Source organism: Erythrolamprus reginae, chromosome 4 (assembly GCF_031021105.1).
Source record: "Erythrolamprus reginae isolate rEryReg1 chromosome 4, rEryReg1.hap1, whole genome shotgun sequence".
Lineage (NCBI taxonomy): Eukaryota > Metazoa > Chordata > Lepidosauria > Squamata > Dipsadidae > Erythrolamprus > Erythrolamprus reginae.
In genome coordinates this window covers 45,339,709-45,367,244 of record NC_091953.1, presented here as the reverse complement: position 1 = coordinate 45,367,244, position 27,536 = coordinate 45,339,709, and the positions used below count along the sequence as shown (strand labels likewise).

General features: G+C 40.8%; 1 protein-coding gene across 1 annotated transcript; it reads left to right on the top strand.

The window, feature by feature from the left end:
- MAEL (maelstrom spermatogenic transposon silencer) lies at positions 1–25,276 on the top strand. Its single transcript, XM_070750188.1, has 12 exons — positions 1–168; positions 1,464–1,547; positions 3,886–3,970; positions 10,445–10,600; positions 11,020–11,061; positions 11,661–11,788; positions 13,086–13,140; positions 16,067–16,208; positions 18,193–18,255; positions 20,094–20,226; positions 23,176–23,254; positions 24,524–25,276. The coding sequence occupies exons 1-12, from the start codon at positions 37–39 to the stop codon at positions 24,613–24,615; spliced, it is 1,191 nt and encodes a 396-aa protein (XP_070606289.1). The 5' UTR covers positions 1–36; the 3' UTR covers positions 24,616–25,276.
- Positions 25,277–27,536: the final 2,260 nt, after the last annotated feature.

Below are 27,536 nucleotides of genomic sequence, written 5' to 3'. Positions count from 1 at the left end.
ACCCGCCGATTTTTCTCCTTAGGTGTGGTGTGCGAAATGGCGAACGGTAGAGGGACGCGCAATGCCTATTATTTCTTCGTGCTGGAGAAGCTGCCGAAACTGAAGGAGCAGGGCCTGCCCGTGACCGGCGTCGCTAGCGCCATCCCGTATTGCTCCGACGCCTGGGGGGTGAGGGAGCGTGGCCGCGCCTTCTCTTTTGTTTTTTGGGACGCGAAGAGAAAGTCATGGGAATGGCAACCCCTCAACTTGCAAGGACCTGACCTGATATTTCTTTATTCGTTATTTATAGCCTCTTCTTACAACTTAGTCCGACCCTACCTAGTATAATACGAGGAAACCTTTATCGTAAAGCCTACGGTTCTTTGGATAAGCTAGAACAGTGTTTCCCCAACCTTGGCAACTTGAAGATATTTGGACTTCAACTCCCAGAATTCCCGAGCTAGTATTTGCTGGTTGGGGAATTCTGGGAGTTGAAGTCCAAATATCTTCAAGTTGCCACGGTTGGGAAACACTGAGCTAGAAGACGCTTTAAAGTGAAGCAGAGTTAGAGAGATTAAGACATAATAAAGCCGTCGGACCTGGACGGCAAAAAAAAAAAAAATCAGGCTGGTAGTTGATGACGGCTTATTTTAGATTTTTTTGTTGTTGCAGCTGAGATCTGGTAGCCATAGTTACAAAATCTTTTTGAAACGTCGAATTGGCTTCGTGCTCCATTCGCTAAAAATGGCTTCTTCCTGAATTTAAGACACGTGCGTTCTTTGCTTCTTTGCTGACCTTGCTGAAGAAAGCTGCAAAATTTGGACCCCATGCTTAAACTCTTTACAGCAATTTCCTGGCCTTCAGCCATACTGATGAGACTGGCAAAATTGTTTTGCAACCTAATAAGCAAGATTTGCTTCCCAAATATTTCTGCATTGCTAGAATGTTTAATCTAGCAATTATAGTACTAAAAAGTAGAATTTTATTTTATTAGATTTTTATCCTGCCTTCGTTATTTTATAAGCTCAAGGCAGTAAACACACCCAATACTCCTCTTCATATTTCCCCACAGGAACTATCTTCCTCAAAGGGTGTGAAGGCACCAAAATATCCAACTAGCTTTCATGCCTAAGGAGAGAAAAACTCTGGTTTTGTATTTCTAGGCAGCACTAACTACTGTACATAAATCGTTTCCTATCTCAGTTTTTGTTCTAGAAACAAGATACTGTTTATTACTTTAAAAATAACTACCATTAGAATGATGATTCAGGGGCATTGGTCTATTAGATAACACTTGAGATAAAGCACTATATGGAAGTTACTAAACCTAATATAACATTTGACTAGAGTGAATGTTAGCATGTTTGACTTTCCCAAATGAGTGCTGCCAAAAAACAACCTGTTGGATTAAGTCTGAATGATTTGGCAGAAAACATTATTGAGAAAATAATGCAAGGATTTATGTAATTGTTTTTATTCCTAAGCTACTTAATAATGAGCAAAAAGAAAAGTATGCAGAAATGGCTCGTCAGTGGAAAGCTGCCAAGTCAGAAGTAGTAACAGAAAAGGTAAATAGAAGAATGAAATATTTAAAGCATGTAAATATGATTATTTTCAAGCACAATTATGTTTAAATTGGGGAATGAGTAAGAAAAATTACCTGTAGGTACCATATATAGAGAAAGATACTGAGTTAATGTTCTAGTTGGATAGATTCTGCATTTTTTTGTATTTGTAATGCAGAGCAAATTTATCTCAAATAGTACATTAAATCTTATAAAATTAAATCTTATAAAAATATAAACATAGCTACAGGATTAGTTATGTAGTAGCCTATGATAATGTGCTATCAAATTGTTTTTAATGTTTGATAAGCACATTTTCTCTGATAATCCATCAATCTTTTTTCAAGTCTTCAAAATAATGCATCTATTGCCACAGTAATGGAATCCATCCACTTTGCTGCTTGTAATTTTCTTTCCACCTTTCACATAATTAGAGTCTTAATGTCATATTTATATATTGCATTTTCCCTTTGCTACTCTATTAAAAATAGAAGGTAACTTTACATAGCAAGGTTTCTAGTACAGTAATATTTGGAAACCTGTGTTATAGTTCTAGGCTCTGCGACAATATTCAGACTACAAGAATGAAGGGAAAAAATGTAAAAGAGATGTTTCTGTACTTCCATTCCTAACAACCTTTTTGCTCAACTGAGGAAAGGAAAATGTTATGGCTATTATTCTGATAGCATAGGATATGTAGCTTAAAGCAATATTTTTAGAAATTTAATTTATTTTAGTGAGCTGCCTAGTATTCTTGATCAGCTGTGCTGCGTTTGCATGAAGATATTGTAAGCAGATAGACACACAATAAATTCAATAATGGTATCACTATCTGCATTCATACAAACGTGTATGTGTGTTAGAAAGTAGTTCTTAACTTATTACCATAACAGAACCTTCCTGATAACAGTCACAAGTCATGATGGTTGTTAAATTGGGTGCCCATGTCACTTAACATCCCAGTTCCTGCTCTCCTTGTGGGCTGCTAAGAGGAGCATGTGGTGCATCTGGTAGCAGAGGCCTAGTCCAGTATACCATTGTAGTACTTCCTTGGATCAGTTGCCTCCTAGGGGACATGTTATCTCCTAGGGCCTTACTCATCCCAAAGCACTCATGTTCTGCTTACCTTGGGCCTGCTCTCCTACCGCATTGAGTCCACATAGGCCTTCCAAGATTGCTGGATCTAGCTGCAATGAATTATGGTCACTCAAATGATGCCACTTTCCCCATGGCTTCGGTGCTGTATAGGGAGGCCAAGGGATGGAACAGTCAGTTCCTCATTCTCCTGAATCCTCAATCTCCTGAATTCCCAAAAATGGCGCCGTCTTCTGGGACAGCATCAAATAGCCTCCGTGTAGGAAGACCATGCAATGAATCAGCTGCTTCATGAAGAATTGTAGAGAAATAAGTGCAAAGACTTGGTGGGGAAAGAGAGAGATGAGAGATCCACCAGTGTAGGAAACAGACTCAAGGCAGGATTCAGGAAGATAGTCTTCAGTCTGTCCTAAGGACGGATCAATTGCCAAACACTTAGATTTTGTTCAAGTGACTGTGAGGGCTCTGCAGCAGCTGTAAACTTCAGGCAGAGGTTGTACATTCCTTCATATGTTTGAACCATTGCCGAACAAATGTTTGCAAGTTGAGGGTTTTCTTATAATTCTGAATCACAGGTTTCTTTGTACAGTCATACCTCGTCTTACAAACCTAATTGGTTCCAGGGGGAGGTTCGTAAGACGAAAGGTTCGTAAGACGAAACATTGTTTCCCATAGGAAACAATGTAAAGTCAATTAATCCGTGCAACCAAAAAAACCCCCCCGCAAAAAAACGCTGCCGCCCGGCTGTCACCTTTTAAAACAGCCTGGGGGCTTCTCAGCGACCTCCCGAACGCCAAACCCGAACTTCCGGGTTTGCCGTTCAGGAGGCCGCCGAGAAGCCCCCAGGCTGTTTTAAAAGGTGACAGCTGGGCTGGGGGGCTTCCCAGCAGCCTCCCGAACCGAACCCAGGGTTCAGAAAAATTTTGCCTCTTCTTACGAACTTTTTTCGAGTTACGAACCGGCGTTCAGGAGGCTGCTGGGAAGCCCCGCCGCCTGGCTGTCACCTTTTAAAACAGCCGGGGGGCTTCCCAGCAGCCTCCCGAACGCCGGTTCGTAACTCGAAAAAAGTTTGTAAGAAGAGGCAAATTTTTTCTGAACCCCGGGTTCGTATCACGAGTTGTTCGTAAGACGGGTTCGTATCTTGAGGTACCACTGTATATTGTCAAATCAAACAGCATAGTGCTAGAAAGGAACATTCTATATATGTTTGTTCTTGATTTGGTAAATATTGAATTACCTTTTTTAGACACGTAAAGAAGTCCCAGTACCAACTCAAAGTCGGGATCTTATTTCTGTTACAAGCTTTGCAAGCCCATTTAAGTATGAACAAGGTAAAGTATAGTCTTAAAATAATCCATCTCTTGACCAGTTTAGCCGAAATGTTCTGTAAATTTATTTATTTATTTTATTTATTTATTTTGTCTAATACACAATGAGAGTTAGTGGGTGTATGTCGTTCTGGAAGTGTGGTTGAGAACCGATTTGGTTGAGAACCAAAACAATTTAAAATAAATTCCCCTCCTCAGTTGTCTCTCCCTCTAGCTTGCCTGCTTCTGTACCCATGTGTGTGTCTCTCTCTCTCTCTGTAGCTTGCCGACTTCTATCTTCAGCTCTCTTGCTCGCCCGCTACTGTCCCTGGCTTTGACTTCGGGACTCAGTTGGGAAGCCGCGCGGCTGTTTTAAAACGTCGCCGCCGGCATGTCCCGAAGCCAAACGAACCCGGGTGGCTGGGCGAGCAGCGAGCGAACGGCGGGTGGCCGGGCGAAGGGCGGGCGAACGGCCACCCGCCACCCGCCCGCCCTTCGCCCAGCCACCCGCCCTTCTCTCGCTGCTCGCCCGGCCACCCGGGTTCGTTTGGCTTCGGGACATGCCGGCGGCGACATTTTAAAACAGCCGCGCGGCTTCCCAACCAACTGAGTCCCGAAGTCAAAGGCGAACTTCGGGACTCAGTTGGTTGGGAAGCCGCGCGGCTGTTTTAAAACGTCGCCGCCAGCATGTCCCGAAGCCAAACGAACCCGGGTGGCCGGGCGAAGGGCGGGCGAGCGGCGAACGGCCGCCCACCCGCCCTTCGCCCGGCCATCCGCCCTTCGCTCGCTGCTCGCCCGGCCACCCGCCCTTCGCTCGCTGCTCACCCGGCCACCCGGGTTCGTTTGGCTTCGGGACATGCCGGCGGCGACGTTTTAAAACAGCCGCGCGGCTTCCCAACCAACTGAGTCCCGAAGTCAAAGGCGAACTTCGGGACTCAGTTGGTTGGGAAGCCGCGCGGCTGTTTTAAAACGTCGCCGCCAACATGTCCCGAAGCCAAACGAACCTGGGTGGCCGGGCGAGCAGCGAGCGAACGGCGGGTGGCCGGGTGAAGGGCGGGTGAGCGGCGAAGGGCGGGTGGGCGGGCGAAGGGCGGGCGAGCGGCGAACGGCGGGTGGCCAGGCGAGCGGGTGCTGGGGGGGCTTCGCCCTCCCGCCAGCAAGAGGGGGAAGACCCAGGGAAGCCGCCCAGCAGCTGATCTGCCCGGCGCCATCTACGCATGCGTGCCCATAGAAAAAAAGGGCGCGCATGCGCAGATGGTGTTTTTACTTCCGGGTTCAAAAATCGCCATATAGCCGTTTCGCAATGATCGGGATCGCAATACCCGGGGGATCACTGTATATATAAGCCATCGAGATAGAAAAACATCCCCAAAATATGAACAAGCGGGATGATACCTTCCGCTTACCAGACATCTGGAAACCAGCCCTCAAACGTATCCCAGCCATAGAAACCAGACTCAGAACACACATTGTAAAACAATCAAGTAGCCTGCAAGTTCCAACTACTCAGGATATCATGCCTAATCTACAACCATTAACTAATCAGCATACCTCAGCTACATCAACGACCCCAATTGTTACTCCACTGACTCACCAGGAAGTTTCTACACAGCAGGCAATTGCTGAGCCATCAAACCACACCCAGCCACCAGTATTTATAGAAGGAAGGCAGCTCAGGTCTCGCAGTGTTCGCCTTAGAACAAGGACAGAAACACCAGCCTGAAGATGAAAAGTGAAACCTCGTCGAAACGTTGCCAGAAATTTCCAAATCCTACACGGGAAGAAACCCGAATATACCAAGACCGTCATACCTGTACCCATGAAAATCTACGAATATATATATATATATATATATATATATATATATATACACATACATACATACATACATACATACATATACATACATAATACCTCATGATACGAACTTAATTGGTGCAAGGAGGAGGTTCGTAAGACGAAAGGTTCGTAAGACGAAACATTGTTTCCCATAGGAAACAATGTAAAGTCAATTAATCTGTGCAACCAAAAAACCCCCCGAAAAAAAACAGCTTTCGGCGACTGCTGGGAAGCGGTGCGGCTGTTTTAAAAGGTGACAGCCGGCCTGGGGGGCTTCCCAGCACCCCCCGAACCCCGAACCCGGGTTCGGGGGGGTGCTGGGAAGCCCCCCAGGCCGGCTGCAACCTTTTAAAACAGCCGCGCCGCTTCCCAGCTGTCTCCTGAAGCCGAACGCCAAAGCCGAACTTCCGCGTTCGGCTTCGGGAGACAGCTGGGAAGCGGCGCGGCTGTTTTAAAAGGTGACAGCCGGACTGGGGGGCTTCCCAGCAACCTCCCGAACCGAACCCGGGGTTCAGAAAAATTTTGCCTCTTCTTACGAACTTTGTTCGAGTTACGAACCGGCGTTCGGGAGGCTTCTGGGAAGCCCCGCCGCCCAGCTGTCACCTTTTAAAACAGCTGCGCAGCTTCCCAGCAGTCTCCGAACGCGTTGTTCGTAAGACGAGGGGTTCGTATCTTGAGGTTCCACTGTGTATGTGTGTGTATATACACACACACACACACACACACACACATACATACATACACATACACATAGTAATACAGTGAACCCTCGAGTTTCGCGTCCTCAAGCATCGCGAAAGGGCTATATCGCTAGTTTTCAACCCGGAAGTAAACTCCACCATCTGCGCATGCGTGCCCTTCCACGCATGCGTAGATGGTGGAGTTTCCCCGCCGGGCAGAGGCTTCCCTGGGTCTTCCCCCTCTTGCCCCGGTAAGACCCCAGCGGCGGCGCGCTTGGGGACACCCCAACTCCGCTTCCCAGCTGGGAAGCGGAGCCGGCAACAGCGTGGGCGGGCGGGCGGCGCGCGCGAGCTTCGGGACACCCTACCTCCGCTTCCCAGCTGGGAAGCGGAGCCGGCAACAGCGTGGGCGGGCGGGCGGCGCGCGCGAGCTTCGGGACACCCTACCTCCGCTTCCCAGCTGGGAAGCGGAGCCGGCAACAGCGTGGGCGGGCGGGCGGCGCGCGCGAGCTTCGGGACACCCCAACTCCGCTTCCCAGCTGGGAAGCGGAGCCGGCAACAGCGTGGGCGGGCGGGCGGCGCGCGCGAGCTTCGGGACACCCCAACTCCGCTTCCCAGCTGGGAAGCGGAGCCGGCAACAGCGTGGGTGGGCGGGCGGCGCGCGCGAGCTTCGGGACACCCCAACTCCGCTTCCCAGCTGGGAAGCAGAGCTAGGGTGTCCCCAAGCGCGCGCGCACCCCAGGCGCGAGCAACGGGGTGGGCGGGCGAAGGGCGGGCGGCAGTGGAAGTAAAAACGCCATCTGCGCACGCGCAGATGATGTTTTTACTTCCGCACCGCTACTTCGCGAAAAATCGATCATCGCTTGGGGTCCTGGAACGGAACCCTCGCGATGATCGAGGGTTCACTGTATATATATATATACACATAGTATATATAGTTATATATATATATATATATATATATATATATATATATATATATATATATATATATATATATATATACACACACACACAGACACATATATTTATTTATTCATTTTATTTATTTATTTTGTCCAATACACAATGAGGGTTTTAGTGGGTATATATCTATATATACATAGTAAAATACATGATGAAGGTTATAGAGGAGATACTCATAGTAAAATATATCTATGAAAGAATAGAAAAGAAGATATAGACCATATCAATGAAAGAATAGAAGAAGAGATACAGGAATAGAAGAAAGGAATAGGAGATATACGAGAGCAATAGGACAGGGGACGGAAGGCACTCTAGTGCACTTGTACTCGCCCCTTACTGACCTCTTAGGAATCTGGATAGATCAACCGTAGATAATCTAAGGGTAAAGTGTTGGGGGTTTGGGGATGACACTATGGAGTCCGGTAATGAGTTCCACGCTTTGACAACTCGGTTACTGAAGTCATATTTTTTACAGTCAATATCTTGCCGCCCCATGCCTGCGGCGACCTTTTAAAACAGCCGCGCGGCTTCCCAACTGAGTCCTGAAGCCAAAGGCGAACTTCCGCATTTGGCTTCAGGACTCAGTTGGGAAGCCGCGCGGCTGTTTTAAAAGGTCGCCGCCGGCATGGGGGGCTTCCCAGCACCCCCCCAACCCCCAACCTGGGTCTTCCCGGCCGCCCACGCAAAGGGGAAACCCCGGCTCCTTGCTGATGCCCGCCGCTCACCCGCCCGCCAGCAAGAGTGGAAGACCCAGGGAAGGTTCCTTCGGCCGCCCAACAGCTGATCTGCTCGGTAGCGCAGCAGCAGCGAGGAGCCGAATCGGGGTTTCCCCTTTGCGTGGGCGGCGGGGAACGCAAACTCCACCATCTGAGCATGCGCGGCCATGGGAAAAAGGGCGCGCATGCGCAGATGGTGTTTTTACTTCCGCAACCCTACATTGCGAAAAATCGATTATCGCGAGGGGTCTGGGAACGGAACCCTCGCGATAATAGAGGGATCACTGTAATGAGTTCCATGCTTCAACAACTCGGTTACTGAAGTCATATTTTTTACAGTCAAGTTTGCAGCGGTTAATATTAAGTTTAAATCTGTTGTGTGCTCTTGTGTTGTTGTGGTTGAAGCTGAAGTAGTCGCCGACAGGACATTGCAGCATATGATCTTGTGGGCAATACTTAGATCATGTTTAAGGTGTCTTAGTTCTAGGCTTTCTAGGCCCAGGATTGAAAGTCTAGTCTCGTAGGGTATTCTGTTTCGACTGGAGGAGTGAAGGGCTCTTCTGGTGAAGTATCTTTGGACATTTTCAAGGGTGTTAATGTCTGAGATGCGATATGTGTTCCAAACAGATGAGCTGTATTCGAGGATGGGTCTGGCAAAAGTTTTGTAAGCTCTGGTAAGCAGTGTGAGATTGCCAGAACAGAAGCTACGTAGGATTAGGTTTACAACTCTTGAAGCCTTCTTGGCTACCGTATGTTATTGCAGTGGGCTTTGGCACTTAAATCTTTTGTTATTAGTATACCGAGGTCTTTAACCGAGTGGGGTATTATCTGTGATAATTTGATTATTCGGTTCGTATTTGAAGTTCAGATTCTTTTTCCCAATGTGTAGGACAGAGCGTTTGCTAGTTGAGATTTGGAGTTGCCATGTGTTAGACCACTCAGAAACAGAGTTCAGGTCTTTTTGGAGAGTAGTTGTGTTATCGGTGGTGTTGAAGAGTTTTACATAGTCGGCGAAGAGGACACAGTTGCTTGTGATGTAATCGCAAAGGTAATTGATGTAGAGAATGAAGAGCGTTGGTCCCAGTACACTACCTTGGGGAACACCGCTTTTAACTGGGATGGGGTGGATATGGTGCTTCCTAATGTGACCACTTGTTGTCTGTTTGACAGGAATGCTGTAATCCAGCTATGGAATGATCCTGAGATGCCATAGGATTTGAGTTTTAGGAGTAGTTTGTCGTGGACCACTGAATCAAAGGCTTTGCAGAAGTCGGTATAAATTGCATCTATAGATTTCCCTTAATCTAGATGAATTGTCCATATATTTTTGCAGTGGAGGAGCTGCAGGTTGCAGGATAGTTTTTTTCTGAAACCAAATTGTTTGTTAGAGAGCAAATTATTAGTTTCTAGATGGAGAGTAATTGATTTATTTATAATTGATTCCATGACTTTGCATGGGACGCAGCATAGTGAAATTGGTCTGTAGTTATCGACAAGAGAGGGATCTCCTTTTTTGAAGATGGGGATGACCATTGCTTTCGACCACAGCTTAGGAAGTGTGCTGGTTCTGAAGGATTTTTCAAAAATTATGCTTAAATGAGATAGAGGTTAGGAGATGATATATGTATCTATCAGGAAGAGTCCCAAGGAAGCAGTAATAAAAATTACAAAAATTAAATGTATATAGTAAGGCTTTAGTGTCCAAGAAATGTAGTAGCATGCTTAGAATAAAGGCCTGATTATAGGATAGGTCAAGTAAAGCTATTGAGCTGATGGGATAATTGCTATTAAATGAGTTTGAACAAATGGTAATTAGTATTGAAATGAGTTATTTTGACCTTGTGTTTTTGTTTACATTGATTGGTAACTGCTTAATCTTTATTTCCGTGAGTAGACAAATTAAATCCATGAACTATTTTAAATTATAAATAATTTCATATTTGTGGCTTTACATTATTTTGTTCTAACATTTAAATATTTCAAGAATTTTAATAGAAGGGCAAAAATATGAAATGTATTTTATATGGGAAAAAATATGAAATGTAATTTATGGGAAAAAATATGAAATGTAATTTAAATAGTTAGGCCAATAAACCAGGATTTTAGTCAATGAAATGCAGACAACATTCATGTTTCTAGAGGGAAAGCTAAAATCCTATATCAAGCTTTTAAATATACTGAAATGTTTTGTGTTAAAATTTATTTCATTTATTAGACATATGGGGCAACTATATTAGTATTAAATATTAATCACATAACAAAATATATTGTTAATTTGATTCAAATCATTTTTTCAGTTGTGCAAGAAACTTCATTCTATTTTCTGAATATATTCAGTCATGGAGTGTTACCCCCTCACTGCAATCAGCGTTTCCTCCCTTGTGAAATTGGATGTATCAAATATTCACTTAAAGATGGCATAATTGCAGAATTTCATCATTTTATAAATCCTGGTGAGTGTTAGAAAAAGGAGAGGATGAATTTGTTCTGATGTGTCTGAAAGTAGAAGGGACATAGATATTCAGGCCTATTCTAAAAGAGGGAGGTTTCAGTTTTTTCAAGCAATCTTTTTTAATCCTGCATAATGAGAAAATAAAAACTCAAATGGCCAAAATGGTTTGACAATATTAGTGATGAATCAATCATGATCTAATAAACATTACATCACCAAGAAAAAGTATTTTAGTGCAAATTTCCTAGGATCTTAATCTATTAAATCTGTCTTGCAAGAGAAGTACAGGTAGTTATCATTCAACTACCACAAGAAGTTAACAATGGCACTGAAAGGACAGTACATTATAGGTATTCAGGTAACAATTTAGCAACATACAAATCTGTAAATGTAGTTTGTTTGATTTTTGGTGTTCTGCAGGAGAAGTACCACGGGGATTTCGGTTTCATTGCCAGGCTGCAGGTGAATATTACACAAACGCTGAAACAAAATTTATTCCATAAATTTGACTAAATTTTTATTCGTTTTTTTTCCTCGTCACAGTTGGATATTATATCAGATTTTCTGAAACATTTTATTTTACTTGTACAACATATTCTGTGTAGCATGCTACTGTTAATACACTTCAGCCATTTCACAATTACAGTATTTATCTTTTTGAAAACTTTCATATTTTTTAAATTTTTATTGTGCCACTTGTATCATCTGATTTACAGAATTGATTGAATGTTGCTTATTACATTTTTCAGTAAAATTCATGCTAGAATTTCCCACTGAATGATAAAGCAAATGGTGTTTATGGATAGTACTTTAACTCAATAATATAGCAGAGTTCAGCTTTTGGAAAATCCTTATTTCAAAAAGGTGTCTTATAATGGGACATTTTATTCTACATTTATGACAAACATTTTAACTTGTTTATGAAACTAGTTTTGTTCTTATTGACTATTTTAATAAAAATCAAATTAAGATATTTGAGCTTCCCTCATAAAACTGGTATATAGATATTGCAATGTATGAATGACACTTTGCATCTTAAAATATTTTAAATGTTCCTTTAGGTGATGCTACCCATAAAATTCCCATATCTGGTTTTGAGGTTGCAACTACAAGTTACTCAGTTGTATTGCATGACCTTTACAAGTTCATCAAACCACAAAGTGGCAACTTCCCATCTGTGTATTGTAAGGTACATTCAAATTTCTGAGAAGGAATTGAATAAGAATATCCACCCAAATATGTTTCCACAGTGGAATTCAGCCACAGGGATAAACCCTTTGGCTTACATATATTAATTAAAAGGCATTTGATCAGTTATTCATCTAATCTGAGATTTCAGTGTTTAAAAAAAGTTCTTGGCTATCTTATTCCTCAAATATCAAAGAGTAGATAAGTGTCTAATGTTTCTACCATTATTAAAGTATTCTAAGCTCATGTCAACCAACGTCAGATTTTGAGCACTGAATCTCCAATATTTGACCCACTATTATTTAAAGACTCATATAGATACCAAAATCATTTCCATTTACGTTCATGCACTAGTATCTATCCACCTGTCTATTTATAGTTTACATTTCTAAATTTCCCTGTTTTCCTCAAAGAGGGACTGGGCAGTGTACAGTAAAGTATCAAAATATAAAATGCTATATAAAAATTGGAATGTAAAGTTAAAATTATAAAATTTTCAAAGAGGGAAAAATAATTAAATCCTGTTAAAAATTAATTGATAAAGGCATAGGAAGGCAATCATTCTAATAACATATTCCATGATATTCAACACTTAGTTTATGCAATCCATTGGTAGTTTATAAATTTCTATTTCTATATTGTACACCGGTGGTTCTCATCTTTCTAATGACGCAACCCCTTAATACACAGTTCCTCATGTTGTAGTGACTCCCAACCATAAGTCTAGCGCCAAATCTCCCAACAGAGCTTTAAGCTGATTGGTAGGAAGGTCAGAGGGATACCCCCACTGTAAACGCCTAATTGGACGGATTGTGAAAATATGTCCCAAGCAGTAAAGGGCTACCAAACTTTTTTACTACCACACCGTGAGTGTGGCCTATGCAGGATGCCCTGCATTTTCTTTCACCTTTCAGTGCAAATTGGGTGTTCTGGGGTGGAACTCCATTTTCACTACCCCACTGCGTTCCACTCCATCCAGGCAGCAACCCACCCCTGGTCCCAAGGCGCCAGAATAAAAGTTGTCTTTTCCCGTGGTCTTAAGCAACCCCTGTGAAATGATCGTTCGACCCCCAGGTTGAGAACCATTGTTGTATACAGTTATAGTATTGCTGTTTGAAGATTTTACAGACTGCATCAAATGAAATTTTAATTAATACTATTGTGAAGGTGATCTAATTAAGTAAATTAGAGCCACAATAGATTTAAGACATTCTAAAAGAAACTAAGTTCTTCCGTTTCTCATCAGTATCTATGTACTGAATAAATAAATATTTAATTCCAAATTTTTATTTTTGTAGTCTGATGATCACTTCAGAGTTAACTGGTGCCTAAACTATATGGCTAGAGAAACAGGTAAGAAACTGCTACCTTTATAATAAGGGAAATGTTGTTAACAAATACTTTGTAGTACAGTGGTACCACTATGTATGAACTTAATTCATTCCGTGACCAGGTTCTTAAATAGAAACGTTCGTAAGTAGAAGCAATTTTTCCCATAGGAATCAATGTAAAAGCAAATAATGCGTGCAAACCCATTAGAAAAATCCAAAATTTAAGGCTTTTTTTTAAAAGAAGCTGCTGCTGGGTGAATGGAGTGGGGGGGGAGACAGCGAGAGGTAGCAAGTGGTGGCAGTCCCAACAAAGCAAGGTGAAAAGAGTTTCTCTTGAGCTCCATGAGTCCTTGCTTCCTGTTCTTACCCACCCCACTTTAATCATTTCTACCACCCCTTTCTCCTCTCTTGAGCTCCATGAGTCCGTACCTCCCATTTTTGTCCACCCCACTCTGATCATTTCCACCAAACCTTTCTCCTCTCTTGAACTCCATGAGTCCCCCTTCCAAACTGCATGGCCAAGTCTCTTTTTTCCCCTCTCGGCTTTGGAGGCACTTTAATAGCATGATTTAAGGCAAGCATAGGGGATATCCCGGCGGCGGAAAGGACAGATCCATGAGGGGGGGGACTGTCGTTTGGACGCCAGTGATAGAGGAAGAGAAAGAAAGGAGGGGAAGGAAAAGGAGAAGAGGGGAGGAGGAAGAGAGGAAAAGAATCCCTGTGCCACCACTGCCAGGGAAGAGTGATCACCTTCCCAGCCATGCACGCCAGCGAACGAGTGAGCGACTTTGAGGGAGGTGAAACAGTGGAGGAACAGGAGGACGGAGGGGCTAATCATTTGGATGCAGGTGGAGGAGTAAGAGAAAGAAAGGACAAGGAGAAGGAGGAGGAAGACAGGAGGACGAGGAAGAGAGGGAAAGAAGGGGGAGGAAAAGGAGAAGGATCCAGGCTGCCTAGATCGAAATGAGGGCTTCTTTTATCTGAGTGCTGGGAGAGACTTTCTCCTTCCTTGACAGCCTCACTTTGGCTTCTGCCCTCCTTGACAGCCCTGCTGCCTCCTTCTCCTTTTCCTCCTCCTTCTTTTCCCCTCTTCCTCGTTCTCCTGTGTTCCTTCTCCTCTTCCTTTCCTCCTCTTCCTCACTCTCGTCCTCCTCCTTTCTTTCTTTCTCTTCCTCCTCCACCAGCGTCCAAATGACCCCCCCCTCCTGGATCTGTCCTTTCTGCCGCCGGGATATCACCTTTGCTTGCCTTAAATCCTGCTATTAAAGTGCCTCTGAAGCCGAAGGAGGGGAAAAAAAGAGACTTCGCCATGCAGTTTGGAAGGGGGGTGTTATTGCATTGCAGAAATGGGTCTGCGGGGCAGCGCTGTAGTTCCGAGCTGTGCTGCATTCATTCTGCCTTCTTCTCCCCGCCTGCTCACGTGTGCCCTCATCCCCAGCTGCTGCGCTCCGTCTTTTTACTTTTTTTTGCCTATTGTTTGTTCCGTGGTGGAGCGGAATCAGGAGGAGGAGGAGGATGTGTGTCTCTCCTCACTTCTGTTTTCATCTCTACCTCTTCCCATTAAGACAGTTCTCAAGCCTGGGGGGTGGGGACTGGGTAGTTTGTCGTGTGTGTGCTGCTGTTTTCCATTGGGGAATCCCGGCGGTAGCAGTCACAAGGCAGCGGAATCCCTGCGGCAGTAAAAGAGTGCAAGGACCTGGGCTTGGGTTTGGAAGTAGAAAATGCTTCGGAAGTGTTAGTTTGTTTGTTTGTTTAGTCAAACAATTATAGGGTGGTAATTTGTACAAATAAAACATTAGATAAATAATGATAAAAAGTAACAAAAGAAGACAATAGGATAGGAATGGTAGGCACAGTGGTGCGCTTATGCACGCCCCTTACAAACCTCTTAGAAAGGGGGAGAGGTCAATTTTAGATAGTCTAAGGCAGTGATTTTCAATCTTTTTTGAGCCGCGGCACATTTTTTACATTTACGAAACCCTGGGGCACATTGAGCGGGGGGGGGGAGGCTAAAAAAGTTTGGACAAAAAAATTCTCTCTCTCTCCCTCCCCTTCACTCTATTTCTTTCTCCCTCCCTCTTTCTCTCCCTTCCTCCCTCTTTCTCTCTCTCCATCCCTCTTTCTTTCTCTTCCTTCCTCCCTCTCTTTTTTGCTCTCTTTCTCCCTCCCTCCCTAACTCCCTCTATGTCTTTCTCTCTCTCTCCTTCCCTCCCTCTCTTTCTCTCTCTCTCTTGCTTTCTTTCTCTCTCTTGCTCTCTCTCTCTTTCTCTCTTTCTTTCTCTTGTTTTCTCTCTCTCTTGTTTTCTTTCTCTCTCTTGCTTTCTCTCTCTCTTGCTTTCTCTCTCTCTTGCTTTGTTTCTCTCTCTTGCTCTCTCTCTCTCTCTCTTGCTTTCTCTTGTTTCCTCTCTCTCTTGCTTTCTTTCTCTCTTGCTTTCTCTCTCTTGCTCTCTCTTGCTTTCTCTTGTTTTCTCTCTCTCTTGCTTTCTTTCTCTCTCTCTCTTGCTTTCTTTCTCTCTGAGCTTCGCGGCACACCTGACCATGTCTCGCGGCACACTAGTGTGCCACGGCACACAGGTTGAAAAACACTGGTCTAAGGTTAAAGGTTTTGGACTTAGGAGTAGAAACCACAGAATCAGGTAGTGTATTCCAGGCGTTGATTACTCTGTTGCTGAAGTCGTATTTTTTGCAGTCAAGTTTGGAGCGGTTGACATTTAGTTTAAATCAATGTTGTGCTCGTCTGTTGTTGCGGATGAAGGTAGAGTAGTCATTAACAGGTAGGACATTTTGGTATATGATTTTATGAACTATAATTAAGTCGGAAGGGAGACGACAAGTAGAGGCAAAAAAACCTTAAACACCGGGTTTGTATCTCGAAAAGTTCGTTAGTAGAGGCGTTCGTAAGTAGATGTACCACTGTATTTTGATATTGAAATTTATTTTCCTAATAGGTAATGCCAATCATATAAAGCTTTTAAATGTGGAGGATCTTGTTGTGGAGCTGTATTGTAAAAAACTTCAAAAAGAACCTTCTAAAACTTGGGTGTGTAACACACTGGATGCTTCCATGTGGGATTATTCAGGAAATACTAGGTATATTTTTAAATCTTTTCTCTTTTTTTTCTGAAAGAGCCATAAACTTGTACGTCTCTGTTTTCCAATGTTTTATCTACTACCTATAACTTCTTTTTTCAAATTACATCTTAATGTGGTTTTGATGGTTCCTTACTTTACTTGCACGATGTTCAAAGAAATGATTACTTCAGTTTGTATCTGTATAACTCTTAGAATATACAAAGCAATCAGCAGGGGAATATATTTTAAAATTATGAAGGAATGCATAATTCCTATGAACAGAACGGGGGGAAAAATCTTGCTTTGAGTAATTGAAGTTAATACTTGATGGTTAAGAGTCCCAAAGATCCTACACTGATGTGATAATTGCTTGGAAACTTGCATGCATTTATGACTATTGCAGTAATCCCACATAAATTTCCTCCTTCCCTTCCCACTTAAGTTCCACCCTACCATCTATCCCCCCAATATCCCTGGGTTTTTTGGCTGCCCTATAAACCACAATTGGAATGAAGAAGCCACTGTCTTCTGCTGGTGCTCTTTCTATTGCTATCCCCTCTGTCCCCAGCTGGCCTTTTTGTCTTTGCTTTGCCTCTCCTCTGCTGGATTCACCAATACCAACCAAGCTTAAGATCTTCTGCATGGGGCTTCTGTCAGTAATGAGACTGCCTAATTGCCATGTCTTGGTGAATGTATCCTGCTTCAGCAGTCTTAGCTCCTTGCAAAAAAATACTCCCTCTTTGCTACCTGGGAGAAGAATCATCCAGGACAGCAATGGCATGGAGAACTTGAGACCTATCCTGGTGTGCAGTAAGATCTAGAGAGCTATTATGTAGATGGCTTCCTTTTTTGTGCACGGAAGTAGTAAAACTTTGTGCAGAGCATGTAGAGCCTCTAATCCAGTGACCGGCTAAGATAGCTGATATCTGGCAGGTAGGTCATGGGGTGTGAGGGAAATTAATCCAGTGCCAACAGAGTCCCTGTTCGGGGACAGGGAAGCTGGCAGAATCCAGTGGAGACAAAGTAGACCAAGGTTTACTGTGGAAGCTGGCAGAGTCCAGTGGAGACAAAGTAGACCAAGGTTACTTTGGCCGATGGGGAAGAGCAGCAGCAGGTAGGTGACAGAATAATTATCAATGGTGATTTGTTGGAATAACATAAAGATCAGTAATGTTTTTAGTGATTCTGGTTATTCTCAAATTAAAAACCATTCGTTTAACAACTGTTCACAGTTATGAAAGTGCTCCGAGAAAGTACATACGGTTAGTGTTTGTTAGTGTGATAGGATTTTCTCATAAGTGATTTTGGATAATGAAAAAAAGTTTGGAAAGGAGTGTTTAAGGAATTTAACAAAATAGTCAAAACGAGAAGTATAATGTTTTAATCCAGTAAACAGGTGTCAAATTGTTATACATAGAGGGAACAACTAATAATTACAGTTAGAGTTGTTTTAATATTTTTTTCAGCAGAACTATAATACTTAAATGTGTAAAATATTTATACATGTACTGTATATTTTATATTTACTTTTTTAGCAAGTTTAATGTTTTGATTCACAAATCATTGGGATTAACGAAAGTAGATTTGATTTAGTCTTCTGCCATCTTTTGAGATACTTTTGAAAATATTTAAAAATCTTGAACTGGGTAAATAGAATATTGCTAAGACCACCTTTACTGAAAAGGTGTTTATACCCATACTCAACAATATTACCCTGTTTTCCCCAAAATAAGACACTCACCTGATAATAAGTCTAATCGGGCTTTTGAGTGCATGGCAATAAGGCCAAGCGCTTATTGCAAGATTAAAAAAAATATAAGGATTTTATTTTTGGGAAAACAGGGTAATTTTTTTAACATGTGTGATTCTTTTACTATAAGGGTTTTTAATAGACATACAAATCTAATAAATTATTATTATTTAATTATTCCAAATTCTGTCTTATTGATGCAATGTATATTTGAAATTATAGATGCATTATGAAAGTATGGTTTCTATTTAGGTGTCAGTGGCATGAAAAAAATGATATTGTATTCTGTGCTCTTGCTACATGCAAGAAAATTGCGTAAGTATACATTTTTATTTTACTTTTTATAAATCTTTTGCAGTTTAGTCAAAATAAAAAGATGTTCAGTATACCGATTAAGGAAACAAGCTGGAAACTGAGTGATTGTGTGTTCTAGTGGTACCTTACATAATGTAATTGGTGACCTTGGGCCAATCAAATTCTTTCAGTCCTTGGAAGAAAGCAATGGCAAACCATATCTGAAAAATCTTGCCAAGAAAGCAGTAGGGGTTTATCCAGGCAGTCTCTAACAATCAGACACAATTGAATGGAAGAAGTCAGCTACTTTTGGAATGGCATGTTAACTGTGTGTTGTCTGGTTATTTCTCAAATAATTTGTAGACTTTTGTCTCAATGGGCAATTTTCTTAAGGTTCTGCTATTTTTATATTGTTAGTGATATTATAGAAACAATATATTTTAAGTTAATTAAAGAAAACCAATGCTATGATTCAGTTAATCATTTCTAGTGATGGAATGTGACTTCTGATTGCTTTCAAATCCCTAGAGTAGATTTTGAGATGATATGGAGCACCAGAAGGAAGAGAGGATTCAAAAATTTTATGTGAATAGAATTTTTTGTTGATAAATTTTACCCAGGGTTTTTAATCTTAAATTTCCAAATGTAAAGTGCTAGTCAACTGCTAGAATTCTATTATCAGTAATGTTAAGTAAGAGGGTATATTTGTAATTTGTGGCATCCTGATTGCTTTGTTTCTTTTTAGTGAATTTATATGTATAAGTGTAATGTGTGTGAGTGCATATTATGAAATGTATTTCTCACTGCTATAGAAAATGTTATCTGAGTATACTTCAGATATAGCAAGCACTCTAAACGTCTACCTTTTTAGCCAAACATCATTCTAGATAAGTATGAGATGAACTCTGGATTACAGTGATCCCTCGATTTTCGCGGCTTCAAACTTTGCGAAACGCTATACCACGGTTTTTCAAAAAATATTAATTAAAAAATACTCCACGGGTTTTTTTCTATACCACGGTTTTTCCCACCCGATGACGTCATACGTCATCACCAAGAATCACTTCTCTGTCTCTCTTTCTTTCCTGTCATTCTCTGCTTCAATCATTTTCTCATTTCTCTTTTTTTCTCCCCTTTTTTCTATCATTTCTCTCTCTTTCTTCCTCTCTCTCACTCTCTTCCTTCCTTTCTCGTCTTCTTTCTTTCCTTCTCTCTCTTTCTCTATCTCTCCCCCTCTTGCTCTCTCTCTTTTTCTCACTTTCCCTCTCTTGTTTTCTTTCTCTCACTCTTTCTCTCTCTCTTGCTATCTCTTGCTCTCCCCCCTCTTTCTCTCTCACGCGCCGGCCCGTGCACCCACCAGCCTCCGGAGAATGCCTGTCCCGCCTCTCTTGCAGCAGAGGAGAAAGAGAGGTGGAGCGGACGGCGGGCGGACGGGCGGACGGCGGGCAGCCGGGCGAACGGCGGACGGGCGAGCGGCAAACGGCAGGCGGGTGCCTACGGGGAACGGTGGCCGCCAGCGCTGCTGCAGGAGGACCCGTGTCCGAAGAAAGCCGGTGAGAGGGTAGTTTTTGGCTGTCCATAGCCAAAAATGGTGTTTTTACTTCCACGCCGCTACATCGCGGAAAATCGATTTTCGCGGGAGGTCTTGGAACGTAACCCCCGCGAAAATAGAGGGATCACTGTACAGCTATAGGGCCATGTGTAGGAGTTTGCAGACAATGTCAGACAAAATTACTTTGATTTACCTCTGATTAGATGCCATCTTGGTGCAGGTCATATTACTTATATTAATTACATGTGTATTTCTCTTCGTCTGACTGATGCAGTTTATCTCAATATGCTTTTGCTATTTAATTTAGGTACTGCATCAGCAATTCTCTAGCAAATATGCATGAAATCCAGTTAACTGCATCTCATTTACCACTAACTGAGAAGACCTACAAAAGTACAACAAACCCTAAGATGATAGTGCTGGATGCTGGACGCTTCCAGGTCAGTTTTCTAATTTAGCTGTTTTTCTTTCTTCTGCTTATTATTATACTGTTTATTTTATTGGAATGTGTCGTGTGAGTGAGAGACAGAGACAAATGAGAAGCATGTGATTGTTGAGATTATGCTTTAAAGTGGAACCATGAGGTCTTCAGCTAAGTATTTTCCCCATTTGAAATTTTTCAATTTCTTCCATATTTTCCATTGGAAATTATCAGCACTTCATGTGGGGTCCTGCTAATGCATAAAGGTAGATTTAATTAACAAATAATATCAAAGTTTGGTTCTTTCATAAAATGATCCAGTATCTCCCATTCAAGCAATTAATTTAAAACAATCTTTGGCCAGTTTTGTGAACAGTTCATTAAACAATTGGGACTAATTTGGGATAGGTATGTCCTTTATGAATCTCATAACTGTATTTCCAGCTTTTGACCTGGTTAGTAGGAACGGCCTTTATAAAACCCTCATTAAGATCAGCTGTCCACTCCAGCTCCTCAACATCATCAGGTCCTTTCATGAGGAAATGAATGGCATGGTAGTTTTTGATGGCTTAACATCAGATTCCTTTGACATTTGAAATGGATGAAACAGGGCTGCGTCCTTGCACCAACTCTGTTTGGGATCTTTTTTGCTGTCATGCTGAAGCATGATTTTGGAACTGTAACAGAGGGAGTCTTATCTCAGGACCAGATCAGACTGAAAACTCTTTAGTCTCTCTAAATTGAGAGCAAAATTTAAATCTCAGCTGAAATGCTTATGGGATTTCCTCTTCGCTGATAATGCTGCCATTACTGCTCGTTCTGTTCAAGACCTTCAACAATTCATTGTCTGTTTTAGCAAGGCCTGCCAAATTTTGGATTAACAATTAGTCTGAAAAAAACACAAGTCATGGATCCCCATATTATAATCTTTGCACAAGAATTAGAAGTTGTCCGTGACTTTATGTATCTCAACCATTACTGACACTCTCTAGATACTGAGCTGAATAAACATATTGGTAAAGTGGCCACCACATTCTCTAGACTCAGAAAGAGAGTATGGCTTAATAAGAAGCTGACAGAACATACAAAAATCCAGGTTTATATAGCCTGTGCCCTGGCACATTCTTGTATTGCAGCAAATGCTGTCTCCGAAGTATCCTTGGCATCACCTGACATGACAAAGTTCCAAATAGCACAGTCTTGAAGCATGCTGAAATTTCTAGCATGTATACACTATTGAAACAGAGACATCTTCACTGGCTTGAGCATATTGTGAGAATGCACGATGGGCAGATTCCAAAAGATCTCCTGTATGGTGAACTAGTACAGGGAAAGTGCCCCAGAGGGAGACCACAGTTGTGATATAAGGATATCTATGAGAGGGATTTAAAGGCCTTGAGACTGGCCATTAACAGCTGGGAAAACTTGACCTCTGATCATTCAGCTTGGAAGCTAAAGATGCAGCATGGTGTTCTCTATTTCGAGGAGACACTTGTTCAGTAGGCTGAGGCAAAGAGGCAGTCCTGGAACCAGCGAAATCCAGGGGCCGGAATGGATCCAGGCAGGGGCCAGAATGGATCTGCGCTCAGTGTGGAAGGGATTGCCCCTCTTGGATTGGCCTTTTTAGCTACACTAGATGCTGTTCTAGGAACTTTCCAGAGCCTGATACCATAGTCTTTCAAGACTGAAGGTTGCCAATGAATTTCCTTTGCCTACTTACAGAGAAATTGTTAGCCAGGAGATTCCAGAAGCACATGATTTACAATTCTATAGAGATAATCTGAAGTTCTCCACAAAATGTGTTGATTTTTTTTAAAAAATATTTTATTTATTAAATGTCTATTCCAGACACCTCCCCTATAAGGTGATTCTGATCAGAATAACTTATACAAACAAGTGAAAAATAGTTTAAAAGATTAAAACAAGAGCCAAGAGGCCAAACCAGGTTTTGATACATTTCTGGAAGACCAAATGTGATGGAGCAGTTCTCGCCCCTAGAAAATGTTCTGCTTGGGCCAAAAGATTCTTCTCCTTGGTCCTGACTTCAGTTCCTTAGAAGACAGGATCTGGAGCAAGCCTCTTCCACTGGCACGAGTGTGGTAGGATTGAATCAATGTTGTATACAAAGGTAACAAAACTATTTATAAAGATCTGGATCTTCCTCAGTCCTTCATCAGAAATATAGTTTTACTAGATCATACGTAATTCTGGATTAAAATGTTCAGTTCTTAGTGTTTTCTGTAGTTGGTTATGTGTTTGGAGATATTTTCTAATTTTTTAAAATACCATTTTGTAATTAGTATATTAATAATGTCTTCCTAAGAATGGTCATCCTGTGACATAACTTTATGACTGCTGCTCAAAATTGTCCAGAAAGTCACAGAAAACCTCAGAAAAACATCCAGGGAACTCCAGGCATCTTTTACCTTGGGTAAATTCTGTGTTATCATTCCATTCTCAGTAAACCGCTGGGTAAAAATAGGGCTCATGAGAAAATAGCAAGGCAGAAGCCATCATTGCCACTTGACCGACGTTCACCATAAAAAAATGTTTGGTTGAACCTTTAAACTTTGGAAAAACAGTCTATGGACAAATGAATATTGTTTCACAACATTGAAAGTACAAAGTTCATGAACACTGATATATCTTTTGTAGATTCTTTGCCGTGTTTTAGTATTTGAAGATATGTTATTTATGTTTCTAGTTTTAATAATTATTTCAAAATGTTTTACTACTAATAGTACAATAAGTTGTTTTAGAAAGTTTGCCTTTCAAGGCATCAGTTTGAAAGTAGGTTAATGGTTTTGGTTGTTGGCACACTGAAGTTCTTTAACTATTAAATCCATTTTGCCTTTCTTTGCAAAAATACCTTGAAGATCTAGTAAATGAGGTAGGAAAGGGACAGTTTGCAAATTTCAGTCTCTTTATAGCTTACCTGTATATTGGTGATCTTGTGTTTGAATTGCAGAAAGGCAAAATTGAAAGCACTGGAAATGATAGTTATTTCACCTCCCTTAATAAGGATCATGGTGCCACACCTAGTAGTGGTAAGTAGAGATTTATTTTGCAACTTCAAATATGAGGATAACATATTGCTCTTTAAAAAATACTGATTGAAATCTAATAAAATATCTCCTAATTGAAGTATATCCTTAAGTATGTCAAGTCTTAATGAGCTTTAATTACTAAAACCACACTTAAATTGGGCAGGGTTAATGCAAATAATAAAATGTTCTAGTTGTTAAAAGTTTGAAAAATAACTAAATTAAATGATAGTTAATTCTGGATAATTATTTCACATAGTTATTTAATTAACATTATTTAAATCCATATAGTATGGTTATAATTTTTGGAAGGTCAGACAAATGGCTTTAGGTTGTGGTATAGGTTGTGCATTTCTAGCCTTTTTCTTTGGAAGAAAATGAAAGCGGATGAACTTGCTCACGCTAGCTGATTATACTATTCTAGCAAAAGGTGTTAAATAAAGTAAACTGTTTCATTCTTTGGCCTTACTGTAATAACTGCATTTTCAGAGAAATACTAAAAAAACTATTTTCTCCCTTCCGTTCCCAGGGTTGGGAAGGCAGACTATCTGTGTAACTCAAACACAAATATATTGTGTTGTTGGCCAATTGTATTTTACTGGCACCTTAGCTAAGCTTACTCCTTCTTGAACAAATAAAACTATTACCCATAATTCCTAATAATTCTAAATATAACTGTTTGAAGTTCAGTTACCAATTTGGTTATGTTAGCTTCAAGACAGCACTTAGCAAGTTTTGTCTCTGCTGGGGAATTAAGTGAGTCAGGCTTGGGTAACCTGGATAGAAAACTATTGGCAGCACAGGACAGATAGGAAATCACATCTTATTCTGAAAGAAGCCCATGGAAAGCTATTCCCAAGAAAATGTAATAGTTATGTCCATAATCATCACAAGAACTGAACTCAATGTCAGTGTATTTTTCCTATTTTCCCATTTTGAAAAAAAAATCCATTCTTTATCTGCTAAAGTTCTGTGGAATAGAGGTTATTTTTATTTCCTATGCATACTTATTTTCAATTGTGATGGATGAATATATGGAGTATATATACATAGTAAATTTGTGTAAGTTCTTTGTAATTCTCTGTAAAGCAGGGCGGTCAAACTTACAGCCCATTGGCCGGATGTGTCACGTGCTGACCAAGCCCACCCCAGTTTAGCAAAGTGGGGGAAAGTCCCAATACGTCATGTGATGCTGCCGTGACAATGTGAGTTTGACACCTGTGATGTAAAGCAACATAGGTATTATATTGACAGTGGTGCATTTTTTTAAAGGTGTAAGTCCGTCAGGAGTGAAAATGATGCACTCACCCATCCCTAGAAGTGGAAGAGGAATTGCACAGTTTTTGGAAAGCACTTTCAAGTAATCTAACACTTAGAAGCATTTAATGTTTCTATGTATGTGATTATAATTATCATTAGATAATTAATGTTACATTCATCTGCTATGTATGTTATATTTTTATATAAAAAATCATTTAAGACAAATTTGTTCTTAAAGTAACATGTTTTAGTTGCTGTAAGGCAGGCTATGATGAATGTTTCCCTAATTAGGAAAGTTTAATGAAAATTAGAGCAAACTGAATAGTGAAATCAGTAAGACTAATTTTTCAGGCTTTGATTGCTAAAGCCTATATAGTACATTATTCAGAGTATAAAGATTAGCCACCTTTTTTGCTTTCCCACTGAGTTTAATTTTGCTTTTTATATAGCATAAGAAATCTTTAGTAATAGGGCAGTTTTTTTGTTAATTAATACCATATGGCTGTTATTTAGATTTTGTGCAGTCAATTACAAAACTCTTGTACCCAGGAATTAGACAATTGCAAAATCAGTAGAAGTTATTCTGCTATTCTGCAAACGTTATAAAAATGGCAATAAAGCAAGCCAATAAATATTATTTATTCCTTAAGATTATACATTCCTGATGTTCACTGTGTTAATTTCTTTCAGGATACTTATAAATCAAAACCTGTTATACCAGTCTTTCTTAAACCAATATTAAACTGCTGTTCTAGTTTTGCCAAACATTTTCTACTTGAATTTTTTTGGTGTCCATAGTCTGTTATAGGAATGGGAAATTGCAAAATGTAACATAAAATAATATGAAAGCAAATGTAGATTACACTGCTGTAGAGACAGACATTGCACTTAAGTTGCTGAACTGACCAGTGCAATGTGTGAGTGAGGTATGAAGACTGTATCATTGTTCTATGTACAAATAGAAATTTCACAAAAAATAAATAATTGGTATGTAGAGTATGATAGACCTGTGAAAAACTCTCCAAAGGGGTCACTTATTTGTGTCCCCCATCAAAAATATCCCTTCACTTCTATTTAGCATTTAAATGCAACATTTTAACATATTTTATATTTTGTAATTTAATTCCAAAGTTTTTTTCAGAGTCCTTTAGGGAAGTTGGGAGGCATACAAATTAAATAAATAAATAAATAATATTTTTTAAAATAAGATTGAATAATTTCAAGTTTAAATTTCACGCAATCCCTGTTTTATTAGAAGTGTATTTATTCATTTAAAACATTTATCTAGGTTCTCTATCTTGTACCAATTCCTGATGGGCAGCACTCAACTTCCAATGTGTTGTTCTAAATTAAATTTGTGTTTTAACAAGCATTCTTAGGAACAAATGCTAATGTTCACGGGTGAAATACACAATACATTGCTTTGGGAGCTAATTTTTGAGAAAATGTATGTTCCATTGAATCCGGTCATATGGGGATGAATCATCTGAAGCTGTCATTTCAAGGAATTCTTAAGAGGATGTGCAGCTGTCAAGAATGAAACACTTGTATAGCAGAAATTACAATCATGTTGAATTAATACCAATCATAATAGAGTATTTTTTAACATTAATGGACTTTTTTATTTTATTTATTTATTAGATTTGTATGCCACCCCTCTCCAAAGACTCGGAGCGGCTCACAACAATAAAACAGTACAAATCCAATTGATTAAAACAATTTTAAAACCCTTAATATAAAAAGCAATCATACATCTCATATAAACCATACATAAAACAGAAATGGCCCAGGGGAATCACTGCTGTGAGCCGCCCCGAGTCTACGGAGAGGGGCGGCATACAAATTTAATAAATAAATAAATAAATTTCCCCATGCCTGACGACAGAGGTGGGTTTTAAGGAGTTTACGAAAGGCAAGGAGGGTGGGGGCAATCCTAACCTCCGGGGGGAGTTGATTCCAGAGGGTCGGGGCCACCACAGAGAAGGCTCTTCCCCTGGGTCCTGCCAGACTATTGATTCATCGACGGGACCCGGAGAAGGCCAACTCTGGGACCTAACCGGTCGCTGGGATTCGTGCGGCAGAAGGTGGTCCCAGAGATATTCTGGTCCGATGCTTAATAAAGAACACTTCCTTGATATCAAAGCAATAGGGACATTGCTTTGATACTAAGGAAGTGTTCTTTATTAAGCCTTGCTGTGCCATATGACACAACAGAAATAGTTTGGCTTTTCAGAATAAGGGTGCCCAAGTTCATGTTGCTATATAACCCAAATCCCAGGGTGTACTTCAGTGAGTGATGGAAGTTAATTCAGTGTTCATCCCAACTTGGAATTTGTCATGGGAGTTTTCTCCTGTTATTCTCATTTTCTCCCCTGTTCTTCCCTCTGTATTCACTGAAAAAGCTTTTATTAGGGCAAGCCCTGCAAAAGACAGCAAAATTAAGCAATATAAATCAATGTGGATATGATGCAGGGAGTTGTCTTCTTACAACCCCAGTTGGGACTAGAAGTTCTATTGCTAAGCAAAGGCAGTTAAGTAAGTCACAAAATTTTATGACCTTTTTCTACCGTGGATATTAAGCAAATGATCACAATAGTTAAGTGAATGGCATCTGGGTTTCCTCATTGACTGCTTATCAGAAGTAATCTGGAAAGGTGGCAAATAGCAATCATATGACCCTGGGACATTGCAAATGTTATAAATACATACCAGTTGCCGAGCATCAACATTTTGATCATATGACCATGGTAATGTCACAATGCTCATAATTAAGGACAGATTGTAGGTAACTTTTTCAGCCTCATAACTTTGAAACAAGCGGTTGCAAGTCCAGGACTACCTGAGCTTTGATCTTCAAACTGAAAAGGCCAGCTTGCTTTGCTTCGTTCTTTATTCAACCATTCTGAAAGAGTTGCATAGCTATAATAGGCATAAATAAGGGAATGCTATAAGTGCTTTTGACATGTACAATTATAAAGATGTGGTTTGTTAGGTTTTTGGGGTTGGGTTTTTTTTGTAGTTTTTT